An 18,913-nucleotide genomic window follows, 5' to 3' on the forward strand; every position below is an offset into this window, starting at 1 on the left:
GGCAGAATTGCCTCGGCATTAACATTTGATCAATTGATTCAAACCTAAGACAACTGTTCTTTGTGTGTGTGTGAGTAAATCTATATATTCACTTACTTGGAGACGTTGCTGTTGTCTCGGATTTTGACGTGACACAGGACATTGGGCAGCTTCTGCAGCACAAGCACTTTGATCTGATCCACAGAGCTGCAGAGTTTAAGGTAGCCCAGATACAAGCCGGGAGGGAGGCGCTGCTGACTTCGTTTGTGATAGGAAAGTATGTCCTGTTTTAAAAGAAACAGGCCTACATAAAAATCTCATATTTTTTTCCACATAAGCAGAAGAGTTTGGGAGCGAAAAGCAACAACTGTTTTTACAGCCGTCCCCAATTCAAAAAGCATTTAAGCACATGCTTAAGCATATGAATAATCTCTGGTAGTTCGGGTGCACTTGGACAACTTCTGACTTAAAGCCATACACAGGATCTCTAAGGTCTCTGTGTCATGCAGGAATTGGCTCTGACAACCTGAGGTTTCAATCTTCTGCAACCGTGGTGTTTAAACTGGCTTAAATTACCCCCACCTCTGCCTCCTGTCTGATCATTTCAGTGGTGAGCTGGGTCAGGGAACTGATTCCTCTGAAAAACAACTTGGGAAAAGGAGCGGTTGTTTTTGAGCAGAGCAGTTCCCTGGTTCGGGTTTGGTTCGTGACTACACAGAGGGAGCAGAGCAGCACTGGGGAAGGGCTGGGAGAGAGGGGCTGCAGGAGCCAGGGCTGTCCCCAAGGAGATCCCAGCCCACACCTCTCCAAAACCTGCTCTGCATCACCTGCTGTCAACAGGAAGATCTCTGTCAGCATGGGAGTTGGTAGTTTGCAAAATTGAACAAGTGGCAGCATTTTCTGAACAAATATCTTTATCAACAAATAGAGCTCAGAAGAAATTAGTATTGATGGTGAATTTGCTGAGGCCAGGAGACATTTTCAGGGCTATGTAGAGCAGTTCTCCAAAACTACCTGAAAAATGATGTCTGCTGCCATCCATCCTGAGAAATGTGTGCTTCTGCAGTGGGTGAGGATTAAGACACCTGGCCCTATGCCTTTGCTCTTGGAATCATCAAATTATCTGCCAGTGCTATGCTTGGCTCTGAGCAGTGCAATTAGACCCTCATTTTCACAAGCACTTCATGAACAAAATACCCACTCGATGATTAAACAAGTAATAGAAGAAAGGGTGGGCATTAGATAGGAATGTGTAAACCATTAGGGGAACATTTTTTCCACTAGGATCTCTGTGGAAATCTGATCAGGACTGTAGTTTGCTTTTCCTAATATAAAACTTTTGCCCAGATTGACAATTTTCTGCACCTTTAACACATTGTAATACATTAAATCTAGCATAGATCAGGTAAGTTTTTATTGTCTTTTGGAAATTTTTTAACATTCCTAAAACCTGGTAACATATGTTTTGATTGCCTGTCACTTCCCGGTATGAAAAGTAGAGTCTGTGCCCCAGAAAGTGCCTCTAATTCAAAAATTAACCACAGCAGCCATCATCTCATGGACAGTGCTAAAGAAGGGACTAAGGCAATGATTTGTCTTGTATTTTGGGTAACTGTGCAACAGTTTTAGGGAGGTTGGCTGCTGTTACCTACAGAAAATGTGTATTAATCTTAGCACGAACTGTCTCTGTTTAATGTGTGTTCAGAGATAATTCCTGAAGGGCTGAACCCCCTCAGCTCTCGGGGATGGTTACTGAGCTGAGTGTGCCAAGCAGCTCCTGAGATCAGTCCTTACCTTGGCATTTTTCTAATTGCAAGTCTAGGAGCATGTGATGCAGAAATTAAAGGAGGGTTATGGTCAGTAAAGGATTCCTTAGTGGCTATACCAGGCTCCAAGGAACCTTGAACCCCACAGAACAAGCTTATTAAGTAGAACAGTAAAGTTTAAAACCTGGATTTAGTTTTCAAGGTTGGATGGAAAAATCTTACAGAGTGTAGAAATTCTAGGTGTCTGTATAGGTGCTTAAGAACATCCCAGATAATCTCAAAGCTTTTTTATATCCCTTGCTACAAAATTCCATAGCCTGGTTTCCTGAAATTGATAGAAACTACTATTCCCTGCTAGGAATTTGAAGTAATTTCTTTAGAATCTCATGGATATTTTGCATATTAAGGGTCTGATCCCAGATCCACTGGAAGTCATATAAGTCTTTGCTCTCAATGGGAGCCTTGCCATTGATTTTATTGGGCACTGGACTAAGGCCTAAAATTCTACAAGATGTTTCCAAAAATCAGGGCTCTGGCACAGGCTTTACAAAAGCAAATAACACACAGTAAGAGAAGCAAAGCACTACCTGGATTGTTATAAGCAAGATGTCTAATGCTGTTGGCTCCTCTGGAGTTGAGAGGGATTTCCTCTGGCTTTGTAGTTTGGATACCTGCATCCATTTGCCATTAAAAAATGAGTACAGACTCTCCACTTCTCTTACAGTAACTATCAGCATATTGCCATGTCGATCCTTGATTGGCTCATAAAAAACTCTGCCTAAATTGTGAGTTCCCAGCAAATTCTAGAAAACAAATACAAAATGAAAATTATTTATCACATATCAGGAGAGTATAGTTTATAGTATAGAGTATAGCACAAACTTAACTTTGTGCTCATTGACATCAGTCCTATTGGCTTCACTAAGAATGAGACACACTGTGTTTCTCAAACCCTTGCCTTACAGTCATATAATTTAGTGACAAAAGGAAATGTTTTCCCTTAGGTTGTGTTTGTGGATTGAGTTGTGGATACTCTGATGCATTTGGTCCAGCAGTGTTTACTCCAATGTTTAATGGAGAACCTCAGAAAGACCCAATGACTTTGTAAAAGGCAAATTAATTCACCTATTTACTGCAAAGAAATGCACTTATTTGGGCCAAACTTCCAAGTTTTGCCCAGTCATGTAAAGATGAAGGATGCGATTTTGGAAAGCACTTGTTGGCCTGCTGATGATTCCTTTGATTTGAACTTGCTTAAGAGCTGGGTGCTTATCTGAACCTTCCCACAACCAAATGTCAGAGATCACATAGAACTCCTCCTTTTCCCCCAAATCACTCATAACAGACACTTTAAATATTTTTGCTGTGTGCATTAACTATAGTCTCCATTCTCTGTTCTCCATTTCAAAATGATTCATATTATTTTCAGCAACAAAAGCAAGAGCCCCTCATGTTTGTATTGAATGTAAATAATTCTGGAGCTAAACTATGGAGTGTGTTTGTGAAGCACAGGATTTGAAGAGACACAAATCCTTTTACTTCAGATACCAAGAATGTGCTAGACAAAACAGGCAGAAACTCACAAAACTACCAAGGCAAAGCTCTCCAGGAAAATATGTGAGGATTAGAGAAAAGTAATTTAAAAATACTCCACATAAAATACATATTTTGGTTAAAATCCCTTTCCTCACACAGTAAGGCATCTGCTTAGAGGTGCAAACACTCAATCCAGTGACCGGCCACTGAAGAGATTCCCAGATGTTGTAAAGAAAAATGCATAACATTTAAAATATGCTCATTACTTTGTGATTTTTCAAGAGATCTACAGTAAGCTGGAGAGGGAGAAGGGTAGTGTAAAAGGAAAACTTGAATTCACAATGAACTACATTGTATCTATGGGGAAGTGCTGTAGATTAATTTAATGACATTGTAAAATGATAGATTGTACTGAAATTAATTATTTGCATTTAGCAGGTTATATTTACTTATCAAGTCTAATATTATTAAATTGTTTATAAACTCTCAGTGTCAGCACTGTGCCTGGATTTGGGCACTATAAGTTGTCTATTTCAGCTTTGTGCATCTCTTTCCAGGGCAGACTGTTGGTGTCTATATAACCCATCTCCTCTGCCTTTTTTAATGTTCTTTTTGTCTCCTTCTCTGACTGACTGGGTGTCTTGTGTGTACATTTTGTGCTAATCCCTGTGTCTCCAGCTGGGGCAGACCCTGGCAGCAGTCCTTAGCCATCCAATTGTCATAGTAATCACTGCAGCACTTGAATGTGCCCAGATGAAAACAAACAGTTCTTCATTGTCACTATGTTGTGAATGACATTCCAACACAGGGAATGGGGGACCTACTAATATCAATATGGGACTGATCCATGCCCTGAAAAACTTTTGTGTCTGCTTAGCTTGTTACACCATCACTTGTGCTTGGTTTGCTTTAGTTGTCTGGTGGTAACAACAGGCAAAGTTGAGTCCCTCTTGTCTCTGAAGATACTGATCTAGTCCCTGAGCAGCTGTGTCATCACTGATCTCTTCCATTCTGTCCTAAATTCCTGCAGAGTCAGTCTATTAACTGCCTCAATAAAAAGTGTTCAACCATATAAACTTTATTGAGATCCTTCCAGTGGCGGATCCCGTTAGGCCACACACTGTTGGCAGCTGGGTGACAATCCCTGTGCTCCTCAGGGACCCAGCAAACACAACAGGCATTTAGGGCAATACATTTGGCAAAACTTCTGCAGGGAATACACCACATGGGCATATTTGCTGTGTCTCTGTGTTTCAAGCTCTGCACTTTGCATCTCTGGTAGCCAATAAAGCCATGATGCCCTGGGGATGTTGGGTATCTCCTGGGGTATTTTTTTGTTCAAGGGGATCTGCACAGGGGGGATGGAGCTGAGCTAACCAAACGTGTGCCACCTCAGCTGAGCCAGGGGAACATTCAGCAGATGCAGTTAAAACTTCCTCTGGTGACAGCTCAAAGGGCTGACAAGCAGCTGCTGCTGAGCACAGGTTCAATAAACCTCCAATAAAGGTGCAGCAGGCTGGTATTGATGCATTTTGGGGCACTTTGGGGAAATCAGTCCAGACAGGTGGCTGCTGCCCAGGAAGGCTGCTCTCCGGCACAGCATGCTCACCAAAAGGTGTAAACCAAATCCCACGTGCATTTTGTTAGCAATGGCCCCCCAGGCTCTCCCAGCTGCTGCACACCAGGTCATGGTGCTGACACAGCCCTGGGGGACGTGTGGCCAGCTCAGTGTCCAGCAAAGAGGGTCTGCAGTAATGCCAGCAGTGCACCACAGACTTTCTGGGAAGTTTTGGTGTCTTCAACAAAAGGTAGGAGAAAGCAAGGCCTGGATATACTTGTTTTTCTAGTAACTGTGCACACAGCTTTTTGAAAATGTATTTTCCCACAAAAGTAGCTATTTTAATGAAAGTGTCTGCCTGCCATCTAGAGATTTCATGTTGTTGTGAAACTCAACTTAACCCAACACTTCAAAGCTTTACAATAAAGGTAGAAATGTTCTGCTGGAGAAAGTGTAATTTCTATTTGCATAACAAGTAGTGAACTGAGACACAGATTTAAGTGACCTGTTCAGTAACACTCAGGTTGCTTCCATAGCAGAGGCTGGAATAGAACAGACTTTAAATGCTTCATTAAGATACTAATAATTAATAGTGAATAGGCCTATAAGTGGCTTTGGAGCAGCAAATATTAGGATTATAACTTTGAATTCCCAATCTGCAAACTCACAGGCTTCTCTGCCTGGTCATTATTTACTGGTTCATATCTGTTTGTTTCTTGGTCTGTTTCTTTTGTTCTTTCTTGCTATTGTTTCTTTCCTTTCTTGTTCCTCTTTACTTGTAATATAACTCCTTCCCTCCTGGCAGGAGAGACTCAGTGCCTCGTTTCTCTGAGGATGAGATTGCTGCTCCAAAGGACAGTCCTAGGGACAGCTGGCAGCTCTGTCCCTTGCAGATCAGACTGAGCTAACAGCCAGAAGTATGCCATGGGACCCACCTGTAGCTGTGCTGCAGCTGAAAGCATCTTCTGCCTGGCCTGGAGTGCTGTGGATGAGGACACGGACACAGCCATGTTCTGCCTCAGCCACCTGATGTCATCCCACATGCAAGACAGCTGCAAGAACAGACCCACTTCAACCACTTCTTGTTCTCAGCATTTTCAAAAGCAGAAGTGATACTAAAATGCAATTTGGACTTGAGAAATCAGTGGATATTGCACATTTTGTGTTTCTGCAGACGGCAATCAGCTGACTGGGTAAACATGGCACAGATACTGACTCACACAGGAGGTGCTCTGTAAGCATCATGAACGTGTTTCAATTGATTCTGGACTATTGTGCAAAACTGATTTACTGTTCTTTGTGGTATAAAAAAAGTAGTGTGAGACAATTTGAGTGATGGCACAACCACAATACCAAATTTAAAACTCCTGGTTATTTCTTTAGGCTCTTATTCTAAATGTCCATAAAACCTGTAAGTACCCACATAGCAATCACTCTTCTAGGATCATGCCTTAAGAGTTAATTGTATCACTGTCAGTGGCCCAGTCAGGATTTAATTCACAGGACTGGTTTGTGAAAATTGCCTTTAACATGAGTGATAAAGCATTTCATCATTCAGCTTTTTACTGACATCATTTCATACATTCAGAGTGATGAGCTAAGGCCTATGCATTGCTAGCAACAAATTTGCAGAAGCAGTAGATGAAATTAGACTCCCATTACCTTTGTGAACCACAGGAAATCCTGCATAACTGAACTACTGTGAGAGTCATCGATTTCCACAATTGGGATTTGATCTTCATTGGTTACTAACAAATTGTCTTTGTAAAAAAGTATAACAGATAAGTAGAGTCCCCTAAAGAGAGAAGGAAACACTATCAAACACCTTTCATGTCTATTCACATCCATGCCAAATTTAGTCAAAGAATCATAGATGTTAAGCTCTGATGAGACAAAGTGAATCATCTGCTCTAAACTTCTGTGTAATATAAGGTCATGCATCTTCAGTCAGTGAATTCTGAAAAATATTTGGGAAGTTTATCACTTTAGATGATGTGAGGCTGCATGAATCTAAGAGATTATGGATCTGTGTGAGCCACTGACATCAGTTTCAGTGAGAATTTTGCCAGAGTACACAGTATACAATGGAGGCCTTATGCCCTTCAGATATCAGAAATTTTACTAAAACTTATCATTAATGTGCTTAGTTCTGCCCTCCTTTACTTCAGAGCAAATCTGAAGTAATTAATTTGAAATCAAATGGGTTATTATGGATTTACATTGGTGTAATTGAGTGTAATTTGGCCAACATATCTGCAAACTTGTTTATAGAGATCATTCCTTTCAATATTTACCCTCACAATTAGTTACATATGTTAAGTAGTGACTGCAGGGAATTTAAAGACTCTGGAGAGCTCTTCTGAAAGAATCAAAATATTATCAAAATACAAAGAAGAAAATGCAAATTGAACACTCCTGGCAATGAAAGAAGAAATAATTCAGAATAAGCAATTCCCATTTGCAAAACAAATAATCAGGGCTGAGAGTTGGGTGACAGTGGGCTGCAAACCCAGCTGGGCATGTCAGAGTTCTATGTGTGTAGCTTGTTGCCAGTGGACTGTTCAAGTGTTATCTGAGCTCAGTGCTTTATATTATGAATGAATAAACGTTGTAGTTTCATTAATGAGCAGCAACAGATGCAGTGCTTTCAACCAGCTCAGAAGCTGCACTTTGGGTTTGCAGTGAATATTTCACTCTGTAACAATTTGAATCCACTTCCAAAAGTAACAAGGAAAAAATTCTATTGATTTCAGTAGGAGCTGGAGCATTCTTTTCCTGTCAGCTGCACCAGTCTCACACATCTGTGATTTTATCAGTTCATTCTGACCAGTTGCTGTCTCATCAGTAGTGGCATATTCACACATATTTCTAAGGTTCTTTTCTCTAATACAGAACAACTGCCTAAATTCAGAATGCCTGGAACACAGAAGGAATGACAAACCGTTTCAGAGTCTTCACAAACTTGTTTGATGAATGGAAAAGGTGCTTCAGGCTTCTGGAAACCGACTGCTTGCGACCAGCATTTTGTAATTTAGAACTTTCTGAAATGGGAAAAAGAAGCAAACCAAACTCAGCTCTTAAATTTCAGTTAGTGTCTCATAAAAAACTTCTGGTTCTTGAACCACAGTACTAAATTTCAGTCAGTGCCCATTACATTCCTTTCAGAAGGTAACATTTAGAAAGATGCTCAAATGCAGCTCTTTGATGGTATTTTCATTACCTTAGTGATACAAGCAGCAGACAATTTCCTTCCTTGCTGCAAACTCAGACAAGATAAAGCTCTTTTGCTCTGAGGCAAGCTTGAACCAGCCCTACACACTCTTAATGCTCAGAAAGGATGGGAATTTTACAAGTGGTCTCAAGAACCCAAGAAGGGATTTAAATAATCAGTCACCATTTTAGGGTGTTGTACTTTCTGAATTTCTTACCATATGTAGCTTAAGCTTCCAAGAAGTGAATAATTGGTGCACTGGTGACACTGACATGCCAGCATCACCCGTGCAACCTAAGGAAAACTTTGAGGAGACCACATTAACCCTCATCTTTCTCTATATCACATTAAATGCATCTGCTGTTCTTGGATTTTTTTTTCTCCATCACAACAACTTCCACTCATGCATTGCTCAGAGCTTCCACAGTTACCTTTGCTTCCCAGTAATCTGGAGTCCAAGAAAGAGGTGTTAAACTCTTTTGTTCACTTCATGTCAAAGCTGAGACCTGTTGTGTGCCTGCCAGCGTCCCTGGGCCAGCTCTCCAGCAGAAGAATTGTATAAAATTGTCCCAATGTTCTAAGAAAATATTGTTAAATTTTTATACATTTTATTCTTTTTCACTTTGGCGAATTTGGCTAAATGTCTTCCCTTCTCTCATGCATGGCCTTGTAAGCCAAGGAAATATCTTCCCATGGCCATTGAAAGCCATGAGTTCCGTGTAACACCTGTGTGCTGTGAGCAGGTTTGGAGGGCACACCAAGAGGTGGCAATCAGGGACATGCAGGACTTTATAATTTACTGTTATTCATATCTGGATTTGAAAGCAATGGGCATTTAACACTGTTTGGGTTTGGTTTTGGTTTTTGCAATGTCTGTGCTGTTTAATGTTTTTTCATGTGTAAGAGAAACAGCAGAAATACATTGAAAAATGGAATTAATTCTTCAGATATTTGCTGTGATATGAAAAGAAAGACAAAACAAAAAATGTCACTGTGAAAGTGCATCTCACTTTTCCAGGATCTGACTGTTTATTTGGATGAGGCATGGATCCCCATTCAGACTGAAGTGTGAAACATTTTGAGGGACACCCTTCTCCAGTGGGAAAAAAACCCAAACATGACTCATGAAGAGCCACTTGCTGAAAACTGCAGATCATCTGCTTAGGTGCTCTCAGAGTATTTCCCTCTTACCTCTGGTGCAGAATAGGAGGTGCCTGTCTGTGTCTCCCCGGTGAGTTCTAATTTTGAATATTTGAAGAACATCTAAATTTGCTGTTTTCACAACCCCATCTGTGGAAGTGCTCGGCATATTTTAAATGCTGAATAAATTTGCACCACGATTGGCACATTGAAAGCCCCAGCAAGCAGACACATTGTTAGCAATAATTACTGCTCTGTGGAACAGCGAGTACAAAGAGAACAAGGTTCTGTTGTGGGTGAAATCATACAGTTTAGATGTATGACACTTATTAGATCATCAAATCCATTGTCTTTCCAGTGCAAACTTATTCTCCATGGCATATTCTCCAATGCACTCTTCAGCTTAAACAGACTCATCCAAATCCATGACTATTCCTTTGTTTTCTTCTCCTTTGAAAAATGTTAATTTGTATTTCAATCAATATCTCTTCAGATAATGGTTATTTTACTGTGAACATTTTTCAGGGTATTGCAGTAATGTAAACCAAATGCTACATGAAAACTCCTGTCTTACTGTTTAATTCTGCCAAGGTTAAGATCAATTTAGGAATATAAATTTCATTCTAATTATTTTCTTCTGTATTCCCTCCATCTACACAGAGGGAATGGAGGAGGAAATTACTGAAGGCAAAGCAACATAATTTTGTACAAAACACCAAGAGACTGCAGCATTAAAATAAGAGGGTGCATTACAAGTGAAATGTATGTTATTGGTCTATTTAGTGGTTTGGGTTTAGTCCACAGCTTTGCAGAAGCCAACAGCAAAAGAATTAATGTAAAACTAGATGGAGATGGTAAACTCTCCTATATTGCTGTCTGCTTTTATGTTACAGTATTGTGTGTGTAGAAGCCAGAAAACATGGAGCTGAGATTAGAGGATAATTTGGATCTGCAGGAAATGGAACTTTGTCTGTTACTTAATTAACTAATAAATAACATAGAGTAACCTTCATAGAAAAGCACCAGTAGCAATACAGTAAGTTTATATTAACAAATGATACAGCAACTGAGCTGTGAGCTCTTTTAATAGAAGTTTGGGAGTGAGCACATAGCAGCCAAGCTGGGAGAATTTCCAGTGATTAGATTTAGATCAGAAGCATTCAAACCTGATCTGAAATAGGCAATTAAATAAAAAGGTGTATTTATGACATTGGCAGCCTTCTCTTTGAAGGTAGAGGGTGTATAACGATTTCTTTGCATTTTTTAATGTAACTACAACCCATACTTAAAAGCAACCTATTGTAAGAATAAGAACCATCCCCTCAAACTTGTGTGCATCTGGGGTCTCTTCTTAAATTCTCAACCTGAGCTTCTCAGTCTATAGCTTGGTTCTCAAATCCACTTTTCTATACTCTCACAAAGAATTACAATCTAAACATCTTAAATGCCTTGTGGAATCAGAGATCCCTCTCTTTGCTAAATGCAATTAAAACTATGTGTGCTGCTTGTGAATCAAATTAAAAAGAGAATATTTTTATCTGACCTCTGACTTGTCTAGTGAAATACATTTCAACCGAATTTCAGAAGGAAAATATCTGGTAAGAATTCTACTGCAGAGTTGGGTTCCTTTCTTAATGAAGCGTCACACAATTACTTAATCTACTCTGAATTGTTTAGAAAGAAAGATCTAAAAGAAAAAAAATACTTAAAAATATATTTGAAGTGTTGCCAGGACGTACAATTGTTGTAACTCAGTTATGATAGTCTGTAGCATGGAATTATAAAGACAAATGGATGACTCTTATTTGTAATCATCAGGGTTTTCCAGAAGATTAAACATATGAAAGCAAAGCTTCCTAAGTAATTCCCTAGGAGATTTCATCATATCACAGAGCAGGTTCAAAAGCAACAGCTGATCTAATTCCAAAAGCTCTTAAACTCACTGTACATTCCAGTGTATTCTTCCTGGTATTTTTGTAAGCTTGTTTTCTGCAGCGCCTGCAATGCAGAGCACAGGGCAAAAGGCAGAGCCTGAATGAACAGACTTGGGCAAAGATCTGCCTGGAATGTGGGCAATGTCCCCTCCCAGATCCCGAGGAGCAGCAGCACACAACCTCATCCTCCAGCTCCTCTGGCTTCTGAGGCTTTTGCCTGCATTGTTCAGATAATCTCAGACCATTTAGATCGATTACTCTCAGTTTTTTCCACCTTCCTGCCACTTGTCCTGCCCTGTGAGCCAAGCAAGCAGCAGGAGCACATCCCCCCAGGACTCACTGTGGGGCACTCGGGGTGCCTGGCACCAGCTCTGCTCCCAGCTCTGCTCCCACTGAGCTCTGATTCTGCAGAGCCTGCTTCTGCTCTCACAGCTCACCAGCGCTGGGGCAGAGTCAAGGATCCTCCTCAAGCAGCTGCTGTCCAGCTGTTTACTGACGGGGCAAACAGCCATCCCAAGGCTGGCATTAATTGGAATGTGGTAAAGGGAATCATGGCAAAACCAGAAAAATGCCTGGGCAGGTCCTCAGCCTGTGTGCAAACAGCAGGGCCAGGCTGACTTCCAGCCTGCCACTCACTCATGCTAATTTACATTATTAAGAATAGAGATCAAGCCTCTGTATTACATGAAGTGAAAGCTGTTTGGGGTTTTCTGAGAAGCTTATATCAGATCCTTGATCAAACTCCTCAGATTCCACTGAGGTTGATAAATATCAGAATAAAATTTCTGGGTCAAAGTTATGTCATAATTCTTACTTTTCCTGTAAACTTTGTTTTGATTCCTTATCAAATTAGTGAAATAAAAGGGATTGACATCATCACATATTTAAGGAAAGTTCCAAAGGTTCTCCTATGATGATACCATGCTGGTTTATCCAAAATATACTACTGTGTAATGCTAGTATTACAAGCAATTATGAGATTTTTATTTGGTTGGAGGCAAGGGTGTTGCTCAGGCTGACTCAGTGTGGTACTGCCCCATGTGAGGTCACACAGCCTTTCAGGCACAGAAGAAAATGTTCTGAGCTAAACATATTTTCTGTATTGTAATTTATAATTCAAGGAAAAGGTGTTAGGAAATAACAATGAAGTGATCTTTGCTCAGTATTGAGACTGGGGTTAATTTCAGGAGCAGTGGAATTTTATAAGAAGCAGGCACTGGCGTCAGCATGTCAAAAGGAGGTATTTTCTGCATGTTTATAACTGCTTTTGTTCTGGGCTGCTATGTCAGTAAAACAATTTATACTAAGAATATTTTCAGATGTTCCATCACTTAGTCCCTGTTGACTGGAAAGGTGGCCTGAAAGAGCTGAGATAGGGACTAACTCCAGAAAGGAAAAACTGTACCACAAAAAACCCCTTCTTTAATAGCACAAAAAGCCATGTAAGAGATAGAATACATAATCTGTATTTTCAGTACCAAGACCACCTGCAAGTGATAATGTTTGCATGAATTTTAATTAGAGAAAAAACATTTTCTTGCAATATCTCCTTTCCAAGCATCATAGATGAATAGTTTAAGTTGCTATGGTTACAGTGGGATGTGTCAGACCATGGATCAGTGTGATGGTTACAAATTTGCATGTAAAGAACAAAGGCTGCATCTTTTCATTTTAGCCAGATGATTTTAGCTCAAAATATTTCTATGATTTTAAATCAGTTGATATAACTTGACATATCATTCATACTAGGTGAAGAAAAAATGAAAACTTCATGATAGTTTAACTTTTCTGTTTAAACTAAGTCCCTTTGCAATGAGGCATTATTCCAGTTAGAAGTTTATTTTAAGAAAATAAATAGTACTTTTCAACAACCCATATAGAACAGGAGTTTTTATATAGGCTCTAAAAAGAATGCCAAGATGTTGCCTTGGCTCTTGAGCTATTAAAGGCACAGTCTGTTTCTCATGAATGAAGATTGGTTGAGATTTGAACTCTCTCCTAGTTTTGATCCATTCTGTTTTGAAATGTAGCAATCTTATCTTCCCATTGCATTGTGCAAGTATTTTTCATTATGGATTGGCATGCCATCCACTTAGTGTCTTCCATTTGGAGGCAGCCAATTCCTCCCTTTTGATCCAAACCAGTTGTTAACTGCCGAAAGTATTTCTTTATATGAAAAGATAAAAAAGCCTTCCTTAAAACATTTTAGTGGAATCCTGTGTGAAACTAATTTGTAGGGAAAAACAAATCAATAGGTGTGTAGGGTATGGAGGGAGACAGACTGTGCCTGTGTGTGTGCACATTGCAACCTTCAGATGTTTTCATCCAACTGATTTCAAGGGTTAAGAGCGAGATAGCGTGCTAAAGTGATTCCAGATGGGCCAATATTAATATCTTTCTTTTCCTGATGAATGAGAAGGTATGACCTAGTTAGAAAACTGCTAAAAATTGCAGGCGCCACCGAGGCTTTGGCTGGTGCCCTACCAGGCAGCTCTTCCTCCTTACCTCTGCAGTTGTGGTGCTGGTGAGCTGCTCGGACCTGCTGAAGGAGGCGTTCCAGGGCCTCTGTGTGTCCCCTGTGCCGAGGCTCTCTTCCACTGCAGTCTTTCCAGTCTATTCAACAAAGGAAATAAACAGAAATGGAACACAAAGGTGCAGGAGAGAGTCTAAAAATATTTTCTTGCCTCTGGTACTTCTCGTCTCTAGAGGAGTTCTGCATCTCGGCAGGCAGGAGTCGTTTCTAAGTCTGTTGTTACTTGTACACTGAGGTTTCTTTGCCTTGTGCCAGCTGGGTGATTAATCATAATGATTATTAACAAAGAGCTCACAAGCAGCTCTGAGAAGCTCCTGTAGTGACTGACTTGAACGTGTGTGTTTCTGTCCATGAATGGGCTCTGGTGCTGCAGTGAGGGGCTGCTCTCAGCCTGTCCTGGCTTAGCCCCTCACCAAGGTCACACAATGCTCACTCCTGCTGGCACCAGGCGGCTCCACAACTTGCCTACAGTTCTGCAAGGCAGAGAATGAACATCTTCCTACCCCCAGAGCTTGCCCTGTAGCCAAAGAAATGTGCTTGGAATAAAATCACTTCTGGAGATGTGCTCCCAGCAGAGGCCTGAACAAATGCTGGCGGTTCCTGCCCTGGAGCCATGGGCTGCTCAGCACTGCACTCCTGAGGCAAAAACCTGCTGCGTTTGTCCCACACACATTCAACCTCCAACAGACTTTGTTTTCACTCACTTGCTGCTAATGAGAATCTCAGTCTACATTTTAAAAAACAAACTCATCAGAAATAGGAAGAAACGGGGTGTATCAGAAAGGAGCTCTTTAATTCCAGACTTGGCTATTTTCATACTTTGATTGTAATGAGAAAAGCTCATTGCACCCTTTTCCCAGCCCAAAGGAATGGTGGATCAAGGCATTAAGAGATCTGTCTGCACAGGAGACATGCTCCCATCTTGCTGGCACAGAGGCCGTGTACGTACTCGTAGCCACCAGCAGTTTGCTCACTCACTAAATATACAGATCCAGTTTCTAGTGCAAGTTTGGAGTCAAGCATTCCTTCCAATGGGCTCACTATGCCAGGGATATAAATACTTGTTTATTTACATTTAGTGTAGCAGCCAGAGTAAGCCCCATGAAAGGCTGGAACGAGAAGACATTTGGTATCCTGATAGCCTGTGGGCAGTGTGACAGCCGCAGAGGGGCTGTCCTGTGTGCTCTGTGCTACTGCCCACATCAGGGCCAGCTGCATTTACTGCTCCGTGCGGGGAAAATGTCCTCAGAGCTCCTGGGAGCAGCCAGGAGGGACCAGCTGCAACTCACCAGTCTCAAAGTGCTTTGGTGTTATCAGACTGGTAGAGTTTCAAACAACCTTGTGATTTCTCTGTCCTAGTGGTTTCCAACTTCTTGAATCTCCAGATTGCTGACTGCCTTAAAAATGACACAGAAACCAGACCAGCTTCCATCATTGTCCATCACTCACCTGATAATGAATAAACCTAGAAATATTTCTGTCTACTGGGATTTTACAGAGAAGCTGCACAGTGCTGACCACCACTTTACAGGCTGCTGCTGTGTGTGGGGTAAGTGGCAAATGCTCCCTGTCACCACACAGAGACACATCCCCAAGAGTGTCACCAGCCTTTGATGCTCTGGGATTGGACTCAGCATCAGGCCCTGAAGATTTCCTTTCCCCTGCATATTCTCATGGCTGCTGTTACGGACAACTCTGTAGATCATTAATGTATTCCCATTTAAATTTTAGCTCAGGGCCATATTTTGTTATGCAGCATTGGTGTAATGTCAGCTTGCCAAGCACAAATCAGCTTTTCAAAACCAGTGGTGAATGCAGTCGTGAATAGGGAAGCTCTGACCCCAGTAACTGCAATGGTAAATAACATCTTGTCTCTCTAATGTGAGTATTACTTAATGAAAAGGTTTGCATTTAGGTTCTGCTGGTCTTACTGGAAAGCTTAAGCATGTGGCCCTAAACCCAGCAATTACAGAACTTTCTGTACTATTAGCACCCGAGATACTGTACAAGGGGAATGAACAGAATTCTCTCCATGGCTTTTGTGCTGATCCACTGAAATCTGCAGGAAGATTTCCTTCACACCCAAAACTTTGGAACTGGTGCATAATGTCAGATTTCAGAAGGTTAATAGCAGGGGACTATAAAAAGCGAATAGAATGCAATATGCTGAAAGCAAAATTCACATCATACAAAGCTGCAGTCTTAAATACCACCTGTCTTGCCAGGAGTGCTCCTTCTTTGGGGATATTTGGCTGAATAACTGGCAGCTACTGTGAAAGAATCTGTCCCCCAGCTGATGTAAATTTTGGGTTTCTGGGGCCAAGTCCTGTGTAGTTACACCTGGCTATAGTCAAGGTAATTGCACATCACCAAGTTATTCAGTAATCCACAGTAGATTTTTTTCCCATGACTGTAGCTCATTTTTGTTCTCAAGCAGAATATTTCTTTAGCCTAGTTCTGGTATTGTTCTGGAGAAAACACAAGAAAAAAATTCAAGCAAAATGGGACAATGGTAATGCAAAAGCCTTATTTATCCAACCCTCTCCATTATGACTACTGAGAGTAGGTACAGCTTGTTACATTTTTTCACATTAGCATGCAAGGTTATTAAATTGCTACATTAGCCTGATAAAAACTAGTGTTAATGCAATAAAAAGAGAAGTCCCACTTTACTGCAGTAATCAATACAAGGGGAGCTGTAATACACTGAGCCAGTTTGGCAGGGAACAGAGTCTGGAAAAGCAACTAACAATACAACGTGATTATAATAGATTAAAAATTACAAATGACAACTCATAGCCCTAATGAAGTTTGAGGAGACCTGTCAGAGATTGAAAAAGGAACATTTTCTTTTTGACATTTCTGCAACATTTACAGGCGACATCCTACCACCACGTGTGTCCACACTGGAGTATTTTATGTACAGGATGCTGTAAGAGTGGTCCAGTGAATGGGATCTATAATGCTACAAGGTAAAGCATAAAAGTACATGAGATACTTGTGTTTTGCTTCTAGCAGTTTAGAATCAGCTTTTAATCCATTAATGTACTGAAAAATGAAGTTCCATGTATCAGAACTCTCCTAAGAGAAAGGAAGATTAAAATATTCCTAATTTTTTAAAGTGTTCATGACTAGAAAACAATTTTCTGTCAAAGGATTGGAGAAGAATAAAAGCTGAGACATAAATATACATCAATTATTATTTTGCCTAATTTCTGGGAGTTGGAAGGAGTTGAGTTTTATTATTTATTTCACTCCTAGATGGCATGACAATTACATTGTGAACTCCATCATCACTAAGCAAACTGGAGGCCCAACCAACCCAACCTACTTGAAGGAGAAGCATATTCAGGAGTGGATTTGCATGGAGGTCCCCATCCTCTCATGTTGTATGCTGAGACACGGATATAATATCTCTGGCCCTGCAAGTGGAAACAACTGGAGTCAGAACTATCACTGGATTCAAAATCTTGGCTGTAACAACTGCAAAGCAGTTCCTCACAAAGATTTTTTTTTTCATCTTAAATAGCTTTAATAATTTAAATGCACCATGATAAATTGAAACATACAGCAAAGATTTGAGGACAAGGTTTGAGACCCAATTCTGTTTGGTGTAAAATAGATATACAAGGACAAATAGCAAAAATGAGAATGACTGCATCAACATGTACATTTCTGGAAGAAGGAGAAGAGAAAGAGTTGTTATTTGAGGTATTGGTCGTCAGAGTCAGGTCGAGATTTCTCAAGAGCCTTTGATCTGCACTGATTATCCTATGATCCAGAAAACAGCAGCTTTTGCTCCAGTCTGTCCCAATTTCTCCTGAGAATGATAACTCAAAAATTGCTTATATTCATTTTTGACTTTTGAATTATGGTTACCAGACATATCGTGCTCAACCACTGGAACATGCTGCTACAAGAAAGGCTCTGCAGTGATTTCCAAGGGGTGCTGATGCAAATTCTCATGTCTTTGTACCACTGTGGGGACTGGGCCATGAAGGTCTAAATGAGTCCTCTGGAACTCACCGTCCTGAGACCTGTGATGGAGCACCTCAAAGAGTGAAGATTATCCATGATTATTTCACCAGCCAAAGGAGAAAAGTCTTCTGAAGAGCTCCATTGCACTAGAAACAAATAGCGGGAGAAAATCAAGTCAGGTACCAGTCCAAGCAAAGAAGCCAAAGGACTTGAATCACTTACAGGTTAACTTTTCTCCTAGCAGTTTTCCAGTCCATGTGGGTACTAGAAGTCCTGTTTAACAGTAATGTATAGCAAATACACAATGATTAAATTATATCTCTGTGTATGGGAGATAAACCCAAAAGCTTTTCAGGAAAGAATGCTTAAAAATAGACTGCAATACAAATTACTTTGAGTCACCATTGTCCTAATTTAAGCAATTTCCTTTTAAAGACAGAGAAGCAGTTAAAAAAAAAAAAAAAAAAAAAAAAAAAGATGGCTAAAGACTTGGACCTGTTAATGCCATTTGGCAGTTTATACATCCCAACCAACAAAAAGCATTGGATTTGCACTGACTTGCATTTGATTTCCACAGGTGGGCATGGGCAGAGAGTCCTTTTGGCTTCTCAGGCCCACAGAGTACCCTTGGCTAATTAGGATAGAAATATTCTCCTTGGACTAGACACTCACTGGAGCTCCTGGCTGGTTTCAGTAGTTCTGGCTCTCCTGGCCAGGCCTACTGCTGCTCTGGTCACTGCAGAGCTCCAGCAGGACCTGGTAAGCTGAATCCACTTTCAGAGGGATTTGAGTGCTGCTGGGCTGACAGACCCCTCCCAAATTTCCTTCAGCCCAAATTGTGATGGGCACCTTCACCAAAGTGCTCCTGTCACCCCTGTTCCTGCTGAGCTCAGGGGTCATGGAATCAGCAGTCCTGCTGTCCATACTCTTCCTCAGTACTTGAAAAAAAATTATTGTGCACATAAAATAGTATTGAGCAGACCAAGAAATACTACTGGGTGATTTTGAAAAAAGAATATGTGCAAGTGAGGAACAGATGGCTGCAGGCAGGAAACCAGCTTTTTTTCTTAAATTATTCCTTATTAATGAGAGGTGTCATCCTCTTTAAATCTGGAGTCATACCTCTGGGATTTAGTGACCTGTACCTTCAGATTCAAACTTCCAGGAAAATCTATCAAAATCTCAGTGAAATTAATCTCTTGAATTATTCTACAGTAGAAACTGGGAAATCTCATTAATTTCCTGGATTTACACCACAGAATTCAATATAAAGCTTTC

At 40.7% G+C, this 18,913-nt stretch overlaps 1 protein-coding gene across 11 annotated transcripts in view; it reads right to left on the reverse strand.

Annotated features, from left to right (window-relative positions):
* Positions 1-18,913, reverse strand: part of ANKFN1 (ankyrin repeat and fibronectin type III domain containing 1) — a 132,713-nt gene that overhangs the window by 20,547 nt on the left and 93,253 nt on the right. For all 11 annotated transcript variants that reach the window (XM_064395186.1, XM_064395184.1, XM_064395183.1 and 8 more), the window contains 8 exons: positions 17,684-17,781; positions 16,989-17,079; positions 13,630-13,737; positions 7,781-7,880; positions 6,502-6,634; positions 5,775-5,891; positions 2,333-2,548; positions 97-263 (listed from right to left, as the gene is read on the reverse strand). In XM_064395186.1, coding sequence (XP_064251256.1) covers positions 97-263; positions 2,333-2,548; positions 5,775-5,891; positions 6,502-6,634; positions 7,781-7,880; positions 13,630-13,737; positions 16,989-17,079; positions 17,684-17,781 — 1,030 coding nt within the window. The remainder of the gene's footprint in view (positions 1-96; positions 264-2,332; positions 2,549-5,774; positions 5,892-6,501; positions 6,635-7,780; positions 7,881-13,629; positions 13,738-16,988; positions 17,080-17,683; positions 17,782-18,913) is intronic.

Source organism: Passer domesticus, chromosome 20, assembly GCF_036417665.1.
Source record: "Passer domesticus isolate bPasDom1 chromosome 20, bPasDom1.hap1, whole genome shotgun sequence".
Taxonomy (NCBI): Eukaryota; Metazoa; Chordata; class Aves; order Passeriformes; family Passeridae; genus Passer; species Passer domesticus.